The 20,498-nt window shown below is 46.0% G+C and overlaps 1 protein-coding gene across 2 annotated transcripts in view; it reads right to left on the bottom strand.

Moving 5' to 3' along the window:
• Nucleotides 1–19,772, bottom strand: part of LOC145225339 (E3 ubiquitin-protein ligase PDZRN3-like) — a 33,654-nt gene extending 13,882 nt beyond the window's left edge. Inside the window, exon 1 of one of the 2 annotated variants that reach the window (XM_080092027.1) lies at nucleotides 19,119–19,772. In XM_080092027.1, the coding sequence (XP_079948153.1) occupies nucleotides 19,119–19,721 (603 nt within the window). In that variant the 5' untranslated portion in view covers nucleotides 19,722–19,772. Of the gene's footprint in view, nucleotides 1–2,860; nucleotides 3,745–19,118 lie in introns of those variants that run through there. The other variant, XM_080092028.1, reaches the window with a different exon arrangement.
• Nucleotides 19,773–20,498: the final 726 nt, after the last annotated feature.

Raw genomic sequence — 20,498 nt, 5'->3', positions numbered from 1 at the left:
TAATGCATTGATCACTTGGTCTCCTTAAACTTAAAGAGATACGGCTCGACATTAGTCGATGGATTAATAAGCAGTCTGTTTTTCCTCATTTAATTGCGATCTTGGTGCGGGGTTAAGGGGTACAAGCGGCGTTTGGCTATAATCTCTACAACGCGCGGCACAAAATGATCGGTTTCGCGCGAGCGAGCGCCGTAATTCCACATCTGGCATCAAGTCACAGATGAGTCGATGACCTGGTAATTGGCTAAGAGCGCGCGCAGAAATGGATACAAGGCCCATCACGTTTCTGTCCGTGGTCAAGTAAGCCAATTGCGGCGTGAACGCAACACAATGCAGCAATCCGATTAAATAAAGCCGATTGACGATTTGCTGTCATTTTTGGCACACAAAGGGGTCGACCACACGTGATTTCGGGGCGCTGTTTTTCCAGCTTGCAAATGCCGGATAGGTTTTGAATAAACATTCGAACCCCGGTCAGACAAAGACGTTCTATTTGCATAAGTGTAAGATCTATGTACAGCAAGCGGAAATAACCAAACTGATTGGAATTTGAGGCCTTGATGATATCCAGACACATTTTTAGGTCTTGAGTTTTGCACGAAACCTCGAACCCGTTGATAGACGTTCGATTGACAAGTCAGTTGGCAAACGCCGACCGCTCACAACACCCCCTTCCGCTTGGTGTGCCCAGATAACGCACTTATGAACAGTAACCTGACACCAAAACGACGGCCTGGCCTTCGACACGGGTAACTCCTTGACAGTTAACCCTTAACACCGCATGAAAAGAGACCATGGAACATTTACTGCCAGCTAAACCCATTTCGTGCGTTTAGGGGAAAGTTTGAAAGTACGGTCTTCAGTTGCGGGTTGCAATGTCAAAATATATCGCCTGTCAAAAGGGTCGCCTTGTTTCTTTCTGCAACTTAAGCGCCACGGTTGCAATCTTGCTGCGGATATGTAACGCTAAACGCGTCTTCTCACGGCCAATGTATACTTGTGCCCCAGCGTCCATGGGAACCCGACGGCTCGACATGGGTCGTCAATATTGCGCATCACACACACCGCAAAACCAGCTCCTTTGCCGCTCGGGGAAGAGGCGCCGTCAAGGACTTTCGCACAAGGTTTAAGTAGTTTATGACGCTCATTCCAAATATCCAGCACGAAGCCCCGCTATCCCGCTTCTCGTGATGGCCACTCGACTTGGGGGCTCGACAGCTAGTTAGGCGGTAAGTGTCAATTTGGCTGCGAAAGCGACAACGCGTAAAGTAAGCATTCCTACTGGCAACCGTTCGCCTTCAGCGCCGCAAGATAGAATCAAGCTTTTTGTCAAGTGCCCACTCACTTCGCAGGAATCGCAATTGCAGCAATGTCCAACTCCTGTCTGGCGATGCCAAGAAGCGCGAAAGTGCCAAAAGATGATTAAATATTTATTTTTGTTGCTGGTTCGGCGATGACGAGTCATTACGGTCATGGTAAATGACAACGAAGCGAGGCGGCAGTAAAACTCATGCTGGAGCTACCATGCTCCAATGCGGCCCTGAGGCAACAGTCAACAAACAAGAGGTGAAGGGCACGCGGTTCCCTCAGCCTCAGGCAGCCAAATACAACACCGGGGTATCTCAGACGCGACATCGGAACTCCATGTCAAATCGAAGGTCTCGAATGAACATACGACGCATGACTTGACAACGGGGAGCGGGTAAGAACATTCATTACATACGGGGATATTAAGGGAAAGACCTGGAAGCGGATTTAATCGACAAGCCCTGAACAAATATCTCAGGGTTGGTAGCCGGGGCCAATGACAAGACGCGAATACACAATACAAGGCTTGTTTCTGATGAATCTCTCTTTGCGAAATACACACCCGGATAGACAGATGCCGCGCTCTCGTTTCTCCCCGTTTGGCCGCAGCAAAACCTATTGGCAGCATTAACCCAGATCCCTTAATGCGACCGACCGAATTAGGCACGGACGCGACGCGCTAAGAACAACACTGCGCCAGGTTGCAACAATGGCGGTTCGGCGGAAAACTATGTCTTGAATCGGGCCGAGGGCCAAAACATCTGTGAGGAACCATACAAGTTCGCACAATTGCCCCACACTACAATACCGTGTGTATGTTGATCTACGCCTATCAGTAGAGTGATCCGGTTTAAAAATACGCTTTATAAGTGGTGGGGTAAATTGTTGCAACTCTGGCTCAATCTTGCCTTTGCGGGTCACCCCTCAGCAATTGTTTTCGACGATAATTGCTTTTTGATAAGCATGAGAATCAGTCAGTGAAGCGAATACACAAAAACGCAAGAAAGATCGATGAAGCGCCGATCGCAGGAGCTCGAACTTTTAACCCCGGTCGCGATCGCCACTCCAAGCTGCCCCGCATTTTATTTACACTTTCTTCAACCTTCTCGGTTTGCGTCATTGTTTACGTATTCCCTTACGTGACGTCACGAGTGCACGCCCCCGATTGCCGGTCGCGATAAGAGTGGTGATGGGGGCGCACTTTACTAGAGAAATCGCATCCACGATGACTAAACACTACGGGACCCGCCCGATTCAGCTTTGGCACCGCAACTAATTACGAAACAAACGGAAAGTGCTTTGATCCGGCACAATGCAGCTCGCCAAGACGTGCCTTTGTTTGGGAGGGGTCACATCTGATTTGGGAGGCATTGTTCTAAAATATGGAACGATTACGGCGATTCAGCGTGTCAGCACGTGCTGCAAAACAAGGCGTGACATCATAGACAGAAACGCTGCTGGGTTCCAGATCCGAGGCACCGGCGCATACTGTCACGATCAAAACCAAAAGTCTTTCGGAATGTTATAAGTTGGGACCACACGAGCTACTTACGGTGAGAATTTTGAAATTCATATTCCCTGGCTGATTTCCACTTTACCACTCGTTGTGAATCTTGAAATATCTCGAATTCGACTGCTTACATAAAATCCACAAAAGTAACTGGCATGATCCGTTGAAACAAAAGTCTTCAAATGTTATTTCCTTTGCGACCAGTCGCAGCAGTTATAAACTTTTAGACCAATATTTATACAAATACATATATCAACTGTAAAGCAACAAAGACGTTTAAAGACTGCTCTTGTCCGCTAGCCACAACTCCACTGGTGAACAACTAATGCTACACACCGTCGACAATGGTCCACCTGCGCTGGTCGACTCGTCTACTTTGCCTGTGATCGTAACAGTTGGGGGAAGACACGGTAGTCATTACCGCAATTAAGTGTCATGGCGTACGCGAATCAAACCAAGCCTGTGCGGAAGAACTTGTTACGGGTGCTCGCGTGACTCCAACCAGTTGTGAACGAAATAATTTGTCCCGAGCATCGCTACTAATTGCATGTTACCCTCAGCTGCCGGGGCAAGATGGTCTGGGTTGCGGCAAGCCTCGCCCTGTATGTTACAAAGCTAACTACTGGCCCCCATGAATGCAAAAATCTCTACCACAACTCGTTTGCGGGTATTCGATTGGTTTAAATCAAACAGGCCTTTTTCTGCGAAATATACTTTGCCGGAAAAGTCGGGTAGATTTCCCGGCAATTAGGCAGCCTTATCCGATACCACAAACGCCTTACCGGGCTGCTAAAATTTTACTCTGTGTGCTGAATACTAACAGGGCGACTGGTTCTACTGTCAATAGTTGATAACTGTTATCGGCGCCGCGTCATACCACTCTGGACGTGCGAACAAATTTCTAATGCGGGTCACTGGCAGACCACCGACGGTCCGATTGCTAGCAGCGCTGGCTCACGACTGGCGGCGGCGATGGCACAAAACTGCGTCCTCGTTCGATGAACTATTGACCGCGAGTCGACTGGTGAAAAAGGCCTTGCGCCGAAACAAAGGCGCAAAGCAAGACGGCTTGAACCGGTATCGCGGACAGCGACAACCAGGAAGGCTCCACATCCTTTACTGATAACGCAATTTTAAATCCAATAAGGTGTTAACATCTGCTACTTTACATTGAATACAACTTGTCTACGGTTTAACCAAAACTAAATGCTGATAAGGTGTGTCAATGTTTAAATAAAGAAATAATTAAGTCTTTCGTACTGTAACTTCGAAGTCTCAATTGAGGAATTCTACATACAGCCTTAGGTATAAATCGTACACAAAACACATTTAGGCGAATACCTAAGTGTATTCCAAAACAAATTTTGAATATTCGCTGCCGTTGACTGGCTTTGGTACAACCCATTCTCAACTGTGGTGCGATTTAGGTGATCCCGGCGCTTATATATCAAGCCCTGTGTCAACAAACGAACTGACAGGAGTACCCGGCACACAAGGGAAAGGGATTAGTGGCAATGGTCAGTCTAACCAGTAAACAGCCAGGGCCTCTGCTCTGGGGATGTACGGCCATTGAACTTATCTGCCATCTTTCCATTAGCTTAAACGTAAACAAAGGTGAGCGACCGCTGCTTTGCGCAGTTCCACGGATCAAGGCCTGCGACCATTTCATCGATGCGTGATGACCTGTGTCCTGCTCATGCCCTGCGCGGTATATTTGCACCAACAGCGGGTGGTGAGTGTAGGACCTCCGATCCACCTTTGGTAAAACATATGGGATGCGGGAGGTATCACGGGTTTGTTTATTTGTAGCGTTTTCGCACGTCGTCTTGCGTTCGTTGCCCCAACACGGGCAGGTGTCAACGATGTAGCATGTACAAGTCGAATGCTCAAACTGACATCGTTTTGTGCATCAAAACGGGTAAATATTGTTTTGCTAAAATCTATACTCTTTCGTGAATACTTAAGTCAGAAAATGCAATGTTGGACACAGAGTTAATACTGTCAACGTAGTGATGACTACAACAAAATTTTGTACAAATTTTTACATTAAATGTCGCTTAAGTTAAGAGCATCTTAGTTATAAGTATTACACGTTCTGGCATTTCGGTTTCCGATTAAGGTATTGTGTGTAAGTCCGTAGCAGTGTTTTATGTTTCTAATTACAACGTATACTCTACACACGCCCAGGTGCATGACCCATTCAAACTCGTTGCATTTGTTCTGTAATCGATTTTTGTTCATTTAACCCAAGTTCAATGTAGTCAAGGTACACATTAGAAAATGCCAGCAGCCTATAATACAAGATAATGTTCTGAAAGTTCGTCGTCACGGGCCTAAATTAAGCAAACCGCCAGAGTAGGACCACCGGCGGGTCGCGGCTAATGGAAACTTGTTCGTGTTTGTGGTGTCAGCAAAGTTATCGGGCCATGCACATAATCGCAGGAAACAAGCAGAAGCCTACAGGAAAGCCAGATAGGGTTGTAACTTGAGCTAACTGATACCCGCGACGCCTTTGACCTATTGCAAGAGAAAACCTCGTCTGTGTTAATGAATCTTGATTCGATTACGTCGGCTGTTGCAGCTTCCCGACAAAAATTCTCCCAGGAGACGAAGAAACCACGACTAGACGCTATTGGAAACTGTTTTGTTTCTGATGCCATAATTTTCGTTTGACACTCGCAACAACTGACAGGCCTCACTGTTTGTTTGGAAACGAAAGCGACTATCAATATTGTAACAGCGAGAGGTTTCTGCAGCGATTAGTTAAGCAAACTTTGCGAGAGGGAGCGGCCGATGTTGAAACGGGATGACACATCACGCAAGGCGCGGCTGTTGGACTAACCACCAACCATCGCAGCCCTTAAGGTCCATAGTACGCCACCGGCAAAAAACTCTACTCAGGTCAAGCAAACATTCAAGTGCTATCAAATACCAGGTCGACATGGATGTCAAGTACCATGTTTATGTGGTAAATTGGCGAGGACCCACCCAGTCCGAAGTACTGCCAGCAGGGTCATTCACACCCACAAGGGTCACGTGTCCCCACATAATTTTGTTTGTTAAGCTGAGGTCACTATACAATAACCTGTTTCTTTCTAACTAAACGCCGAAAAGTACATTTCATTCGCTGCTGGTTTCTTATACTCTGAATTCACTTCAACAAAACAAAATGCAGGCAACTTCTTAAACGCAATGTTGCCTTTGTGCTGACAAAAACCATAATGATAGCTTCTCAACTGACAGAAACAACACATAGCCAATTAGCTGACGTTGGACAAAGATGATGCTTGTTACTTACAACAGCAATTATCGTTTGCGTTTAAGCAAACCGTTTCCGAATTAGCCACTAAACATCGATCGAAATGTTAAACACTGACGTACCAGGCCGGTTAATTACAAGTTTGTGTACACGAAGCTAAGTGAATACCGCAAGTAAGTCGCCACAATTACCAGAACCATACCAAATCCTCATATCACTCAATATTAAAGGCATGCCAATTCCACAACTCTTGCTGATAAGCGTATAGTTTCCACAAGAGCCAAATCGAAGCCGATACACACTGAACGTTCTACCGGAACGAGAAGTAAACGCATGCCTTTCATACCAACTACGAAGCCTTGTATAAGGTCAAAGCATTGAGTTTTGCGCCTAATTGATCTCGAATACAGACGGTTACAATGGTTGCGTTTGAAGCGTAAGGTCGAGAATGTAGTTCCTCGTACATTTCTTTTACGTTATGAAATACACGCCAGACGATATTATTAATCCGAAGTGGAAATGCCTGATTGGTTGCGATGGAAGCTGGGTCACTTGGAATTAAGCATTGCAGCAAGACTTCATTAAAATCGTTCCCACGATGATTGGGCGTCGAGGAAAAGAATAACCACTTCTCATAAGACATGATCGGCCATTGTCAGTGGCAGGAAGGCAACAATTACGGACCAATTAGCGCGCAATCCGCTATGCAGACGCTTGGCTGTAGCTACACAACGTCCCGGAGCCGGCAGACTGCGCGTGATAATTGAACGCGCGTGTCCGATGAAACAGAGGTTGCAACACATCCGCCATAATTTCTAACTCGCACCAATGATATACCACATAAGGGAGACCGCAGTTTAGCGCCTACCCAATTATACATGCCAATAAGCAGACGGTCTATTGGATTAAGTTAATAATTATTGAAAATTTGAGATATTCAATGACACTTTTGACATGATAATTATGCCAGGTTTATTAGCGTTCTTGGAAGCACCAGAAAACTTGTGAATGGAACTCCAACTATACGTTTGACGCGTGAAGAGCTGGATTAGGCCGAAAATTGTCATCTCTGTATGAAAGCCTTGAGAAATTGAGCGCGATCAAACGCAGCAGACACTTTGGTCAATTGTCTAGCCATACCACAGTTCATCGAACAACACCACAACTTCGAATTTTGACATGTTGTAAGAGCTTTAGCGTCATAGAAGCGGTCGGCAATTACTTTGTGTGGTTTGTAATCAAAGCAGATTTGCGACGTCAAGCTGCCGCAATGCAGCGTTTGTTAATGGAGATCCGCCCAGCAAGATGTGGCAGCACCGCACACGTGTGATTACATGCCGCCCGGGAGCTGTAATTCTCACCTTGGCAGGCGATACGGACGCACCAACCCGCCGCAAATCGCCTCGACGCGCTGTGCGATATGGAATAAGCCATGACAGGTGCTACTAATTGCAACAAGGGCAATTACCGGTTTTGGGAAGTGCCTGGGGTTCCGTGCTGTTCAAGAAAGGTGCAGCTTGAAGTTTTCGCTGTGCGGCACGCATAATACGCTGCGCGGTGTTTTTCCCTCGAAATGATACTTTATGGTGTTTGCTGTGTGACTCACAAATGTTCGCAGCAGCAGCGGAGAAAACGCCGGTTTGTTACTCGAACACACGATAACAAACCGATACACTGTTCTTAGGCTTCGGTTGGAAGCGGTAAACACAAACTCTTATAAGCTTGTGTAGAGTGATGACTTCGCGGGAGGTACGACTTCGTTTGCTCGCGCCTGGGCGTGACGTACCTCTTACGTCACCAGATGGACCAATAAATCACAGAAACGTGTTTGCACGGCGGCGTTTCTACTATTTGGAAAGGTTTCAAGAAAACGACGAAGTTTGTGAAAAATTGCGACGCTAATTTATTAACGGAGACCGCCGATCTCAAACCAAGACACTTTGTTGGTTTGAACTTTCGAATTCCTTGTTGGTTCAGCTTTGTACTTGAGTGTTCGACGTGGCACGTGGCATGTCAAACGTGTTTGAACGATTGGGGTGATGAAATTGTTGAATGTTTGGTAGCGCAAAGGTCCTACGTCACAACGCAATGGAATGTGTTTACGCTACTACGCGTCGCAAATCGCATATTCCGCAGTGGGACCGACTAAGAAGCGATTTGGTGAGGATTACTCATCGAAATTCGAAACCCTCGACGGTCGCGAAAGAACTTTGCTACTTTGCTCGATCTCCAAGCATTCAGCCAACCACGCACTTGGGATTAGCGATGAAGCATGGATAGCAGTCACCAAGCCCCAATGTTGTGACTCGCTTATGGCAGTGCACAGACAGACGGTAAACAGGCTAGCAACTCTCGCTTCATGGATCGCCTGCAATGAGTGAAGAAAATACCAGGCCGCCTTTCAAATGGCGAACCCGGCTCTCGCTCTGATGCACGCGTGTTGATCGTTCAACGCCAAAATGTTCGCATTTCCTCAGTACTGCGCACCAACTTTAATACAATGCTAATCTGCCAAAATGTGTTTTGCCTAGCAGAGCCGAATGCGAACGGCGAGCGTGGGACTAAGAACCGAATTCAACTGGCGCCGGAATGTCAGGAGAATTTGCCGCTTACACGGTTTATTGGAAGTCACAATTTATACAACTCCAGATCCTTTGCCGTTTCGCTCAATGTGCGTTATCAAATGAATCACCCTGTTGTTGTCAAACACCAGTTTTAATGCGACAAACCCGTGTTCAATTGTCGTAGGGTACTCGCTGTGTCCACACACGTCGCCATGTTGTTGTTTCAGCGTGTCCAGGAGGCCACCCTCCTTGCTGTCTGGTTTATTCAGTCCATTCAATATATCGTCGGTGGCATTTTTTATCGTTTCCGGGCTGCTATATTCGTCGGCCCGTCACCAATTCAGGCAGCGTAAACTACGATCGAAAGCTGAAAGAAGAGTCGGTGAAGTGAACGTGGACTCACCAGACGCCGTCAGATTATCGCACGGCAAAGAAACAGTCAAGCAGAAACTCAAACGGCGACCTCGCTTTGTATCGCGTCAACTGCGTATGTAACGATGGAACTTCTATTTGTTTTTCACACCGGCCCTGCCCGAACGACGCGATGAATGAGCAACGTTGCCATGACGACGAGGTGGCCCGATCGTCGAGCCGTCAGTCTTCAATCGTCTATAGAAAAATTTGCGCCAGGCCTAATTACCAACGAATGGCGCGACTGGAATGCAAAACTGTATCAGGCTTCCTGCGAAGACGCTTGCCAATTCCTGACCCACATCCCACTAAAAATAGCCGCCGATTTGTAATTGCCCCTGGTCTTCTCACCAAAACGCAAAGTACGCTTGGATACCGGTAATTGGACAAGGCTAAAGTACATGTTCGATCATCCAACTCCTTCGATTCTCACGATGCGACTTCCTTCATCAGCCCGTGTAAGACTGGCGCAATTATTTCGTAATTGCTCTTAATTAAGCCCATTGAGGGTCAACCGAAAAGGTCAGCTATTTCCCAACAGTGATAGTTAACCCACACAGTGACTTTACTATATTTAATTCGGTCTTAAATAAGTCCTCGAAATACAAGTGGTTTCGTTTCCATACAATGCATATGACACAACATGTGCATCCCGTTTTTGACTGACTCACAAAAATAGCAACGCCAAATTGAGAAAACCTGTGCTTAACACACTTTAAATTTACATGAGATTTTTGTTATCTTTAAACGATCCGTTTAGGTCTACATCGTCACAACTCCAGGTGATTTCACTCGTGGGCGATGTACGTCAAAAAATTGTTATGTAAATCATTCGCACATTGTACTTCTCCTCTAAATCCGGGCACAATATAGTGTTGGCGTCAGCTGGCTTTCAGTGACAGTCAGACTGTTGGGTTACGTATACAGCACGCCCAGTCCCGAGTACAAATCGTTTGTCAAGTGCTTGTAGTATCAGCAACGGCAATGGCTCGGACGAACAATTGCGGACATTCTTATCGCTGAAGCAATTGCCCGATCCATAGACCGCAAGCGCATAAACTGATTGCCGCCTAAGCGAGGTTGGAGCAAGCCTGTATTACGCCGAAAAAACAACATTCGCGGTGTCGACAATGGATTCGATCTTCGGCATTATGACGTGCCGTCGGGAAGGATAATGCGCCAAGCTCTAATAAGCTTTGTGGAAGGTATTTGTGCGGGGCAAACAACATGAGAGAGGATCGTGGCGGATGTAAACTTGACAACGCAATGGAGGAGCTGCCAGCAAAACCATTTTACAGGACCGGAACGAAGATCTTTTTGTGTAAACGTCTTTTACGGAAAAGCTAATAGGTGTTGTATATAGGAACTCCCTTTAGATTTATCCCAGCTTTGACATCCGTGCAAATATATGTAAACACGACATACAATCCGTTTGCTGACAAAGCCTCATAAACTTATTCAATGCGATATTTGAGTCTCGTATATCTCGTTGCCTTGAGTTGACCCGCATGTTGATTTACGCGAGCAGCACAGGTGGCAAATACTCCCTTTCAACAAACATTTTGTCGAACTAGAATAACGTTTAAGCGTGCTCTCGTTGGCGCGGCAATCAGCATTGGGGTTTGCGGCAAGAACGACCAAACAAACTCTTGTATAGGTGACTCGGTTGCAGCGCTGATCCGATCAATCAACCACCTGCACTGTCGTAAAGGTTACGAGGGAGTCGCATTTAATTGCTTGTAGTACAAGGGGCACAACGACTTAGCGTTAAGTCGACAAGAAATTCGGGTCGCTAACTGTGTTGTGCAATCAACGCGTAAATCTTCGGTTGTGACGGGAAAGGTCACCACGGCAAATCGCCACCAACAGCAACTTTAAAGATTCAATATCACGTTATTTGTAATGAAAACCATTACAAGCAAACATTACACAGAGATCGTTCATGGCAAAGTTTTTTTTATGTTTGGAATTGCGTTTTGGGTGAAAACCGCTGCTGAGTGGCCTTGGACTGGAATACAAGTGAGGAATCCTTTCAGAAAGGATCGCAAAATATGCGTTCCAAAGAAACAATTACTCAATCAACAACTTGCAGCACTCCCACATTTGTCGCCCCAGCGGACACGCAAAATGCGACAAAAATACCACTTTAACAGTAGGCTCTGGCAAAGGAAAATACCACATAGCGGTTTCGTCGAGACGCCATTGGGAAAGTGGGAATTGATGTGGCGTCGGGCTGCAGGCGTCGCTGACGAAACGTCACCACACTTCAATAGCCGACTGCCAATCAGCCAAGCCGCATGTGAACACAAGCAGGTAGGCTTAGGTAAAAAATACAAGCTCCTGGTGTCGTTTCCTACGAGTTTCTACACGGTAAAGGAACAAAGCTACACGCAAGACAGACAGACTCCCGCATAGGATTTTTTAGACAAACTCTCGATCGACGGTAAAATGTACAGATCAGAGTCGTCTGTTGGCGCGGTTTACCAATGATCAGGAGCATCATCGTGTGCGTTAGGCAACTTATATGTTGTGTAGCCGGGAACTCATCAATCACTGACAATGTAGTGATTAAGGCGGCCGCACGCGTTGTCGGTCGCTGTTGCTAAACACGACGCGATCTGAACTTACGCGGCCCGAAGGCTTTCATCGCCCGCCCAGCTCTTTTAACATTAATCCAAACAGCAACACTGCCAAATTGGGCATCTACATAATCACTTCGGGAACTTTAACGTCGGTGGGATTACCGTATTGCGACGCAGGTGGGTGAGTCAGTTGACCTGTTAAACGGGGATCATCGCTCACTACGTTAAACCTAATCCCGACATGCATATAAGTAATTGTTTCGAAATTCGCCTAAACTATTGGCAGTCAAGTAAACACGCGTATTGTTGCGCAATTTCAATGCAAATGGAAAGTTCATGGAAAATCTGCCCTTGTTGAGTCTATAACTTAGGTGGACCGTACTACAAATGATATAAGCTAACATTTATTGCTGTAGCCTACCCTTGTAACGCTTAACTAAGGTGGATCATAATGGAAATCTATTTAAAGGAAACTTTCCCGCTTACAGTAAACTTGTTAATTACCTTGAGGCTCTGTCTACCGCCACCGAAACACTAATATTTATTATTAATGGAGCACTTAAAATGCGTTTAGGTTTTGTCGAAAATCCACATTCGCCAAATATGCACGAACTCGCGGCCTGGGCGATAAAATCAAATTAAATTTACACGTTCGGCCTCGTGCCCAGGCTTTTTCCTTCGGTGACGAGTGATAAGAAAATCCCGGCGGCTGTTGACAAAAAATAAACGTGTCTTGTTGAACGTCGCGCTGAATGCTTGGATGCAGAAAGAAAAATCCCTCAGACCTTGGCAAGTCAAATAAAACGGCACCGCTCGAAAATCAAAACAAACATCGATGAACGGCGATCCCCACAAACTCGTGTCTCTTATCGCAAAAACATTATAACATGGCACTTCGGGCGCGGATCACGATAGCACGCGGCGATGTTGCACCTTTGGGGAGGCATGTTTTCTGCCTTCCACGGGCTAAAATAGTATTTTGCTTACCGACGGACAAAGCACGAGCGCTTGAACAGATTGCCGACAAGATGCTATCACACCTGAGAACAGCTATATTTTTCTCCCGTCAACGAAGATTGGCAACTAACGAAGCCTCGTTTATGCACTTTCAAAGCAAAGATAATTATCTACGAAAGTTGAAAACGCACGGATTGAGTTGTGGAAATACGGAGTTGATTGAAAAGTGCTGAGCTTGACAGGGCAGCACCTGTACGCTGACGCATGCGATTAAAGCGATCGCGTTTACGATGAGATATAAAACACGAAGATCCCATTTGCTTTGTCAACAACAACAATAACAGCATCGTGATCATAAGAATATCTTGATAGTTATTGCACCTGGCGCGACTGCCCACTGTCGCGACAAAAGTGTGCACGGAATACCATACGAGACCATTGCGGTAACATTGTCGAGCTTCAATCGGAATCGGCAATTCGCGGCTCGTTGGTCAAACAACTAGGCAGTAGTAAAGCGCGGTGATCCAGGTTCAGCAAACAGGCAAACAATTCTAACTGCGCAATTGTTTTTGTCGATCGACTTTGATGGTGGTTATCGGAAGTCGTGCGCGAAACACTCACCACGTCGATTTCAAACAACACCGATTTTACGATCGTGCATCAATCGGGTCGTGAACCGATGTACGCGCAGCCCTCAGCCGGATATACAAAAAATGTTAGCGACAACCTGGAACCGATACTACACACGACAAAGGTTGGAAAACTAAACCCCCACACCGCTCACAGGTGTGGCGTGAGTTTTCTCGTCACCCTTTCGAAAGACGCCGTTTTCGATGATACCAAAGCGGAAGAGATCCATCTTGGTCAGCACCAAATATGGCGGTCACCGGATCCGCTTCGTGCCCAAGACAAGGCGTTTTCTCACAAAACTGCGGGGACATTTCTTTGTGAGACCGCACAACCGTCAACAGCGCGTTCCTCGTCAGGTGATCTATAAATTGGATCAAAATACCTGCGGCGAAGTGGGTGCTGTTGCTTGCAACGATACCTGCGGCCAATTTTCTGCATGCTCGCCTGTAATTGTGAAATATTACCTCACACATCAAAGGCCCGGGAGCATACAGTTCCTACGCGTTACGGGCACCACGCATGGTTTGTACAGGTACGTGTAGCCTTCATTGGTAACTTGGCAGTTGATATTCAGGAAGGAGAAAACGCCTGGTGTAATGTTTTTATCACTATGTCGATCAACAAGTAACATGCCGATTGGATCGCCGTTTTAACGCTCTTCAATAAACACGTCGCGCTTGCACCCAGGCAAGGTCACGTGTGGGGAAAACACCAGCTATGGATTCATCAAATATGGTATTTTCAACCCGTCTATTGCCGCAACAGTTTTAACGGAAAGTTTTTAATGATGATACGAGCAATGCGGGAATGACGCAATTGGAAATATAAAGCAAACAAAACAGCGCAGCGTTTCGCAGACGGTTTCCCAAACCCGCAATGTTGCGGAATTTACGATTTGCTGAGCTTTGTTGCTTTAAACGTAGAAATATGCAAGGGATGCATCCCAACAGGCTATTAATGCAATGCGACGACCAAAGCAAACACTGCGCGTTGGGTGGCGATTGCCGATGCCTCTGGCGACCGACTGTTTAGCAGACTGTTGTCGTGAGGGTCCCACCATCGCGTCGCCGCTTGTAAACACACGACCATTTGCGCGATCTCGCCTAATACACCTCTGTGCATTTATATATATCCTGGTAAATAAACTGTAAGGCCAATAATACATGAAATACGCGACGGCAGGCAACCCACAGGGAATTCCTGTCAGGCCGCGGTAAATCTTGTCCGCGATCCTCCGCGGCTCTCGAATGTGGCGCCTCTTGTAGGCACAACCAGCACGACGGACAATGGGCACAAAATAACGACTGGTACCCGAGTCAATTCGACGCGCAATAATCAAAACAAGGGAAATGCGACGGCGTACGCCAATGACATATATACGAGCATTGATCAAACAGTTGTATTACTGAGCGTAATTCCATCCCAATTCCACTAGCCTGTGTCACGCGAGCCATGGGCCTTCGCACGCACAAGTCCACCTCGGTTCTGTCCTGTTACTGGACAGGCGACACAATGCTCTTTAGCATCACCCTGCGGCAACAAAACAAAAGTACTTGCAGAAAGGCTAATGGCGATAAATCTCGTCGAAACAATTTCTCGATGACTTTAGTTGCTCTGCGTAATTGGTTCCCGCAAGACAGCAGCCCATTCAGCTTGTGTACATAGGCAGTAAATTAAGCCTCAGCGATCCGCAGATGATATAATAGCGAGAATAAACACTCGACGAGGCCGCACACCCGAGAGATAGATTTAAGCGACGCGAGTAAATCGTATGAGTTTGCGCGAAAAGTTGAACGTCCTTCGATTTTTCCTCGAGTATTTTCTCAAAATATTGACTTAAGGTGAGGGTGAAACGGAGCAGCGTCGGAAACTCGGGGTAAACACATACTAATACGATTGCCGATGCGATTATTGTCGCATATTCGAAGCGCAAACTGGCGATTGTGAATGGTGAACGCGAGACTGCGCAAACTATTCGAATCGTACCGAGCAAATAAATCTCGCAAACATGATTATTGGAACGTATTTCCGCAACTGCGAAAGGACGCTGGGTCCATACAGACATTTAAATTGGAAGTTTGGTGGCCATAAACACGTATTGAACTCGGGACGACGTGTAAAGGGAATATCGTGCTACATTTTTAATCGCTATTTCACTCTACTCTGACTCGTTGCATAAGGCTTCTCGGCACGCAACTATTTTTACACTTGAGCGTGTCGATGTTCAAAACAAACAAAGTGAAGAGGTGTGCAGATAACATCGCACCTTCATTATATTTACCCCGCCGTCAGCAGGCCGCCGAAGCTTGAACTGAGATTATCGTTCAAGATTCTCTGTACTCAAGCAAATCTCCCTTAACCACTTGGCTCGGCAGCACCAAGCCTCATTGAAACAACAGTTGAGGGTTTGAGTTTCGACCCTTCCGCGCGTTGAAAACAGAAACATCTTCGACGGGGTATATCTCAGAAGCGTTTGGCAGCGGGAATTGTTTTATCGCTTCGTACAAGCGTCCCCGGCAGACGTCAGACGAACAGGTCGTCGCCGCAATAAAATCGTCACGCCCCGAAGCCGCTTTTGATGATAACATCGCGCATGTGTGGCGATTGATAAAAAACAAGGGTCAAATATCGGCGCCGCACGTCAATAATTAGTTACACAAGGGTCAGGGCTGGTAGCACAGCACAGTAGCGGCCCCATGCTTTGTTGTCGCATGGATTTATTATTTGACAAAGTCATTTAACGGTGACTAATGGAAATGAGCATAAATGTCGGGCATTCCACCTGCCCTCTGCGTGCGAAACTAAGTTAAATTTCTCCGTGTGGGCGATCCCAACGGGCAGTAACAACGTCGCACCCATGGGAAAATACGCTGTGTCAACGTTTCTTCACTAATGATCTTGACGCAAGCGAATTTCAACACATCTAGGCTGATTTCAAATTCTCGCTATAGCGAAATGGAGTGTGCGTGGGAACGTCAGATGCCTGGTAGAAAACATAGGCAAACTTACTAGCAAGACGAGGCGACGCCCAAGAACCACGGTGCGCGGTTTTTAAATGGCGAGGAACTACAAGCGACACGCCCCCGACTTTACAACATAATTGCATGTAATAAAAAACATCATTGCCATTTCATGACGACATCTGGTTCATTGAGCAATGTACCGGAAGAAGAAATTACAGGAGGCCACCCCTCAAGGTCATTTTTTTCTGAAATAATGCCAACCTAAAGCGCTTCGACGGGACGCTTCAAACTGGTTAAATTACACAACAATATTAAGGCTGTTGGCACAGGTGGTCAAGGTGACGAAAATGCGACGCTATGTCAGCTACAAATGCAATATCGCTAGTGCCCTGGGTTCAGGCATGCATTACATCAGTATTTCCAAAACACCTGCGCGGATTTAAAGTAAGTACACGGCTCCGAGTTGCGACCACAAACAAAACCCAGAGCCGCTTCTCCATCCCTTGCATAGTTGTGGGCCGGAGATTGCCAAGGCAGCTGTCTTACTCTGTTCAATTGGCGCTTGCCCGTTGTTTATGCTAAACCCGATATTGATACTAAACCCAATAGTGAGCCGCTTGTCCTGATGTGATGGATGAGTGAAATCCTACGAATGCCTGTAAGAGGCGTTTAGGTTTCCAATAGCAGGAGTACGCAATTTCGGAATGTGCTGCCTTTTGTAAATTGGTGTTTAAAGCAACTTTGTTTTTTCTTAAATTCGAAATCCTCAAGCATTCCAAACACGCCACTTGACCTTCCGAACGTGTATTTAACCAAACCCACAGGACCTGCTTTCGGCTTAGCAACAAAAACCTTCGAAATCCGCTCCTGTTCAACACAAAATAGACAGCCAAGTTGCTACAGTTAACGAGACAGGCCATCTATCCTTGGTGTCAACGATCTCGAGGGCAAAGATCATTGCACACAGGAGCTCAAGTGGAAATTTCTGACGTTTTCAAAACAAATCTAGACAGATCACGATGGTTTGTTTTTCAAACTGCGTGTGGCCTCCCTCTAAAGCCTGCACTTCGACTATACTAACCACAACACGAAGGCTGAAAGTTGTTGCTGCAAATGTCAAACTTACGAACATAAACGAACCACAAAAAAATCTCCAGGTGTCGAAATTCTATGCTGATTCAATATTTTATTGGTAAATCACCAGGCAAGGCGATTGAGGTCTGATAAGATGGATTATCGCACCTTAAATACACCAACCGCAAGTTGTAAGGCCCGCCCGCACGGGACAATATGTTTTCAGGGCAAACAACACCAACACGCGGCAGAGAAGAAGTTCGCTTTCGCACACAAGGCACGATATTTGTGCAGAAGATCCAGTGGGCCGTCAATCACGCTTTTGAGTTGTCAAACTGGGCGTCGTACCGTCTTGCACGCGTCAACGCAAGCTTTTACTATGCGCCCAGTGTCTACCGAAGGCAAATGAGACCAAGTTCAATGAACTATTCAAACTGTGAAAAACTGTTGTGATTTCGGGAGTTTTGATATTTCCGGTGCCAGGCGAAACGTCAAGCACTGTTTACGTAAAATACATATAATTTGCACCATTTTACAGTAAAAAGCCCTCTGACGCCATGAGTTGTAAACTTGTCAGCGATTCCAATTTGCGGTCGGCGTTAAATTTGCTTAAGGTTTTGTGCGAAGCATTAGCGTCTGTATTCCAAAACACAATACAACTTTATGCTTACTCCACAACAAACCATTTTGGTTTTTCATCAGTTTATTGTTATAAAGGACATACGTTAAATTTACGTCCTTCATGAGAGAGTTACACTTTTCACATGTTGTAAATGCTTGACATTTTGACTTTGAAAGGCATAACTGTTAAGCGCTGGCGCGTGCTGATCATACATCACGTGACGGTGGAGCAAAATACAATACAGGGTCAAAGGCGATTGTCATGTGGTGTCATAAAACCCCGCAGTGCGAGCGTTGCGACAAATTGGGTTAAGCCAGTTTAGGATCCGACCAAGTTTCCGGATCGGCGGATTGACCAGCGCCTCCAGGATCAACTCCAAACGATAACTATGTGACTTGAAATATTTTCATTGGCTTATCAGGACGCTAAACCCGCTTGAAGGATTAATTTGCGCAGTTGCGAAAATAAGCCGGTGGCAAGACGAATCCTGAACTGCTGGTAATGCTGGCGCCTTGTGCAAAAGTCAGCAACGGGTTAGCAAGTAGATGTGATAGCACACTGGATGCCTTTTTAACGTTGTTTGTTGGCCGTGCGGCGCTGTACAGAATTGCTCCAAATGAGGTCGATTGCGTTATCTAGCTGCTGATCACGAACAAACGCAAATCACTTTGAAGTCGATGGCCACACGCCAATGGCCGAAGATTGCGCAAGTCAATAAACGCGGCGTCGGCCAACGGTCTTTAACTGTCCGTGGACTTGGATAAAATCGACTGGCTCTAATGAGCATGTTGCAATCAGATAAAGATCGCAAAAATGCACCCGAGCTTCATGGGAAGGGCGATTTTTCTGACAACCCGATTTGTGCGAAATAACCTTTGACTCGGTAATCAAGGGAAGAAAGAGTGTAGCGAGGTGCATGGAGAGTGGCAGGCCCGTCGCTTCAGGGGACAGTTTGAGATGTGCGTGATAAGTTTTATATACCCCCACATACGTGCAACGCGGTTTCGGGACCTGCACGGTGACCATAAATCATTCCCGCAAGGATCCAGTACACTACACCACTATACGCGATCCCCACACAAACGAAAAATAAAATTCGCAAAAAAATTGATAACTTTATGTAACTTTTGAATGTCACCATGGCATTCCTATTCGTAACCATTTTGAAAAAAACTCCGAATATTTTACATAACCATGCAATATAGCTAATAAACCACCAATCCATGCGATTTACTTACTTGCAAAATGTTATATTCCTCTTTGCTTAGATGTATTGAATCTTCTTTCACCATATCCTCTGCGTACTTGGTATTCCCTGAACTATAAACTTTGGCGCTGTTTTGTTCTTCAAGTTGGCTTTTAAGGGATTGGATCTCTTCCTTAAGTTCTTTTGCACGCTTTTTCAAACTGTCTATAGTTTCAATATCGTCCATAGTTTGCTCAGAAGCACAAGATACTGAACTTTGGCCAATTGATACCGGTTCAGTGATTGGAGTTGCGAAAGGACAAACTTTCAAGTGCAATTTAGCGTCACGCAGTTGTCCGGAAAACTGACAACCCTTGTCATGGTTTGAGCACTTGCTGGTCAGTTTTCCTATGAGTGTGTCTAGAGGCTGTACTTGGTTGAGATCGGAGATGGCAACTTTACCGTCACAATCACAAGGACATGAGTTGGATTTGGTAACCCAAGGCTCCACGCAAGAGGAACAAAAAACATGTCCGCACGGAACGGCAAGAGGATTGTCGAGAACTTGCTTGCATATCCAGCACAGATAGGAATCGTCAAGACCAGAATCAAAAAGGTGCAAAGGAAAACCCATTACAACTAGCAAAGTGGTCATATGTTGTTGAACCGCCACTTAATGCTAAGAAAATAATATCGGATTAAATGAATTATTGCATTGACTTGCTTAACATCTACCTCGACCAACAAAACAGCTGTTGCCCCATAATTGCTTTTAAGTGCGCATTTTCACATGTTTTGCGTTACCTGCAAGTATATCCCGAAAAAAAGGCTTAACATGCTTTCATTTTCTGCAAAACTACTTTGTACTGTTCAATTATGATAAGTTACTATTTTCCCATCCTGCCACAAGACTCTCACTGGTAAACCCGCTGGTATGCCATTAAAGCTGCGCCGTTTAATCAACGTTCTAGCGCATGCAAGTTCGAGTAGGCGCGCTGCAGCATCAAGTTGTTCTGCACAATGGAGACTTGCAGTGAGCACGGCGAAGAAAAAGGCAGACAAGGGGGCCGAGAAACAGGAACGACGCTTCGTTGCCATCGAAACCTCCCTCTATGCAGTTCCACTCATTGTAAAGGAGCGCACCCAACTCTATTCTTTGCTTGTTTGCTTATGGCTCGCGTGCCCTCATTTGCTGCATTGTCTTTGCGTTAATCTTGCCTAGTTTGCTCGCGTATTCAAATGAATTGGGTGAGCACCGATACCGGTGTCAAAGGAAAATAGTTGAAGTTCAGCGATTAGAAAATTCTAAATGACTTTATGTCTCCAACTGTCGTCTCGCACCGTTCACTTCGTGTTTCTAAAGAAATCACGTTTTGGGGTGTCGTCTTTATGATTTCGCCAATTAATTTCTGTCACTGACCTTCAGATTCTT

Source organism: Phallusia mammillata, chromosome 4 (assembly GCF_965637545.1).
Source record: "Phallusia mammillata chromosome 4, kaPhaMamm4.hap1.1, whole genome shotgun sequence".
Classification (NCBI taxonomy): Eukaryota; Metazoa; Chordata; class Ascidiacea; order Phlebobranchia; family Ascidiidae; genus Phallusia; species Phallusia mammillata.
Note: the sequence above shows the minus strand (reverse complement) of the source record. Positions and strands in the feature narration are given on the sequence as shown.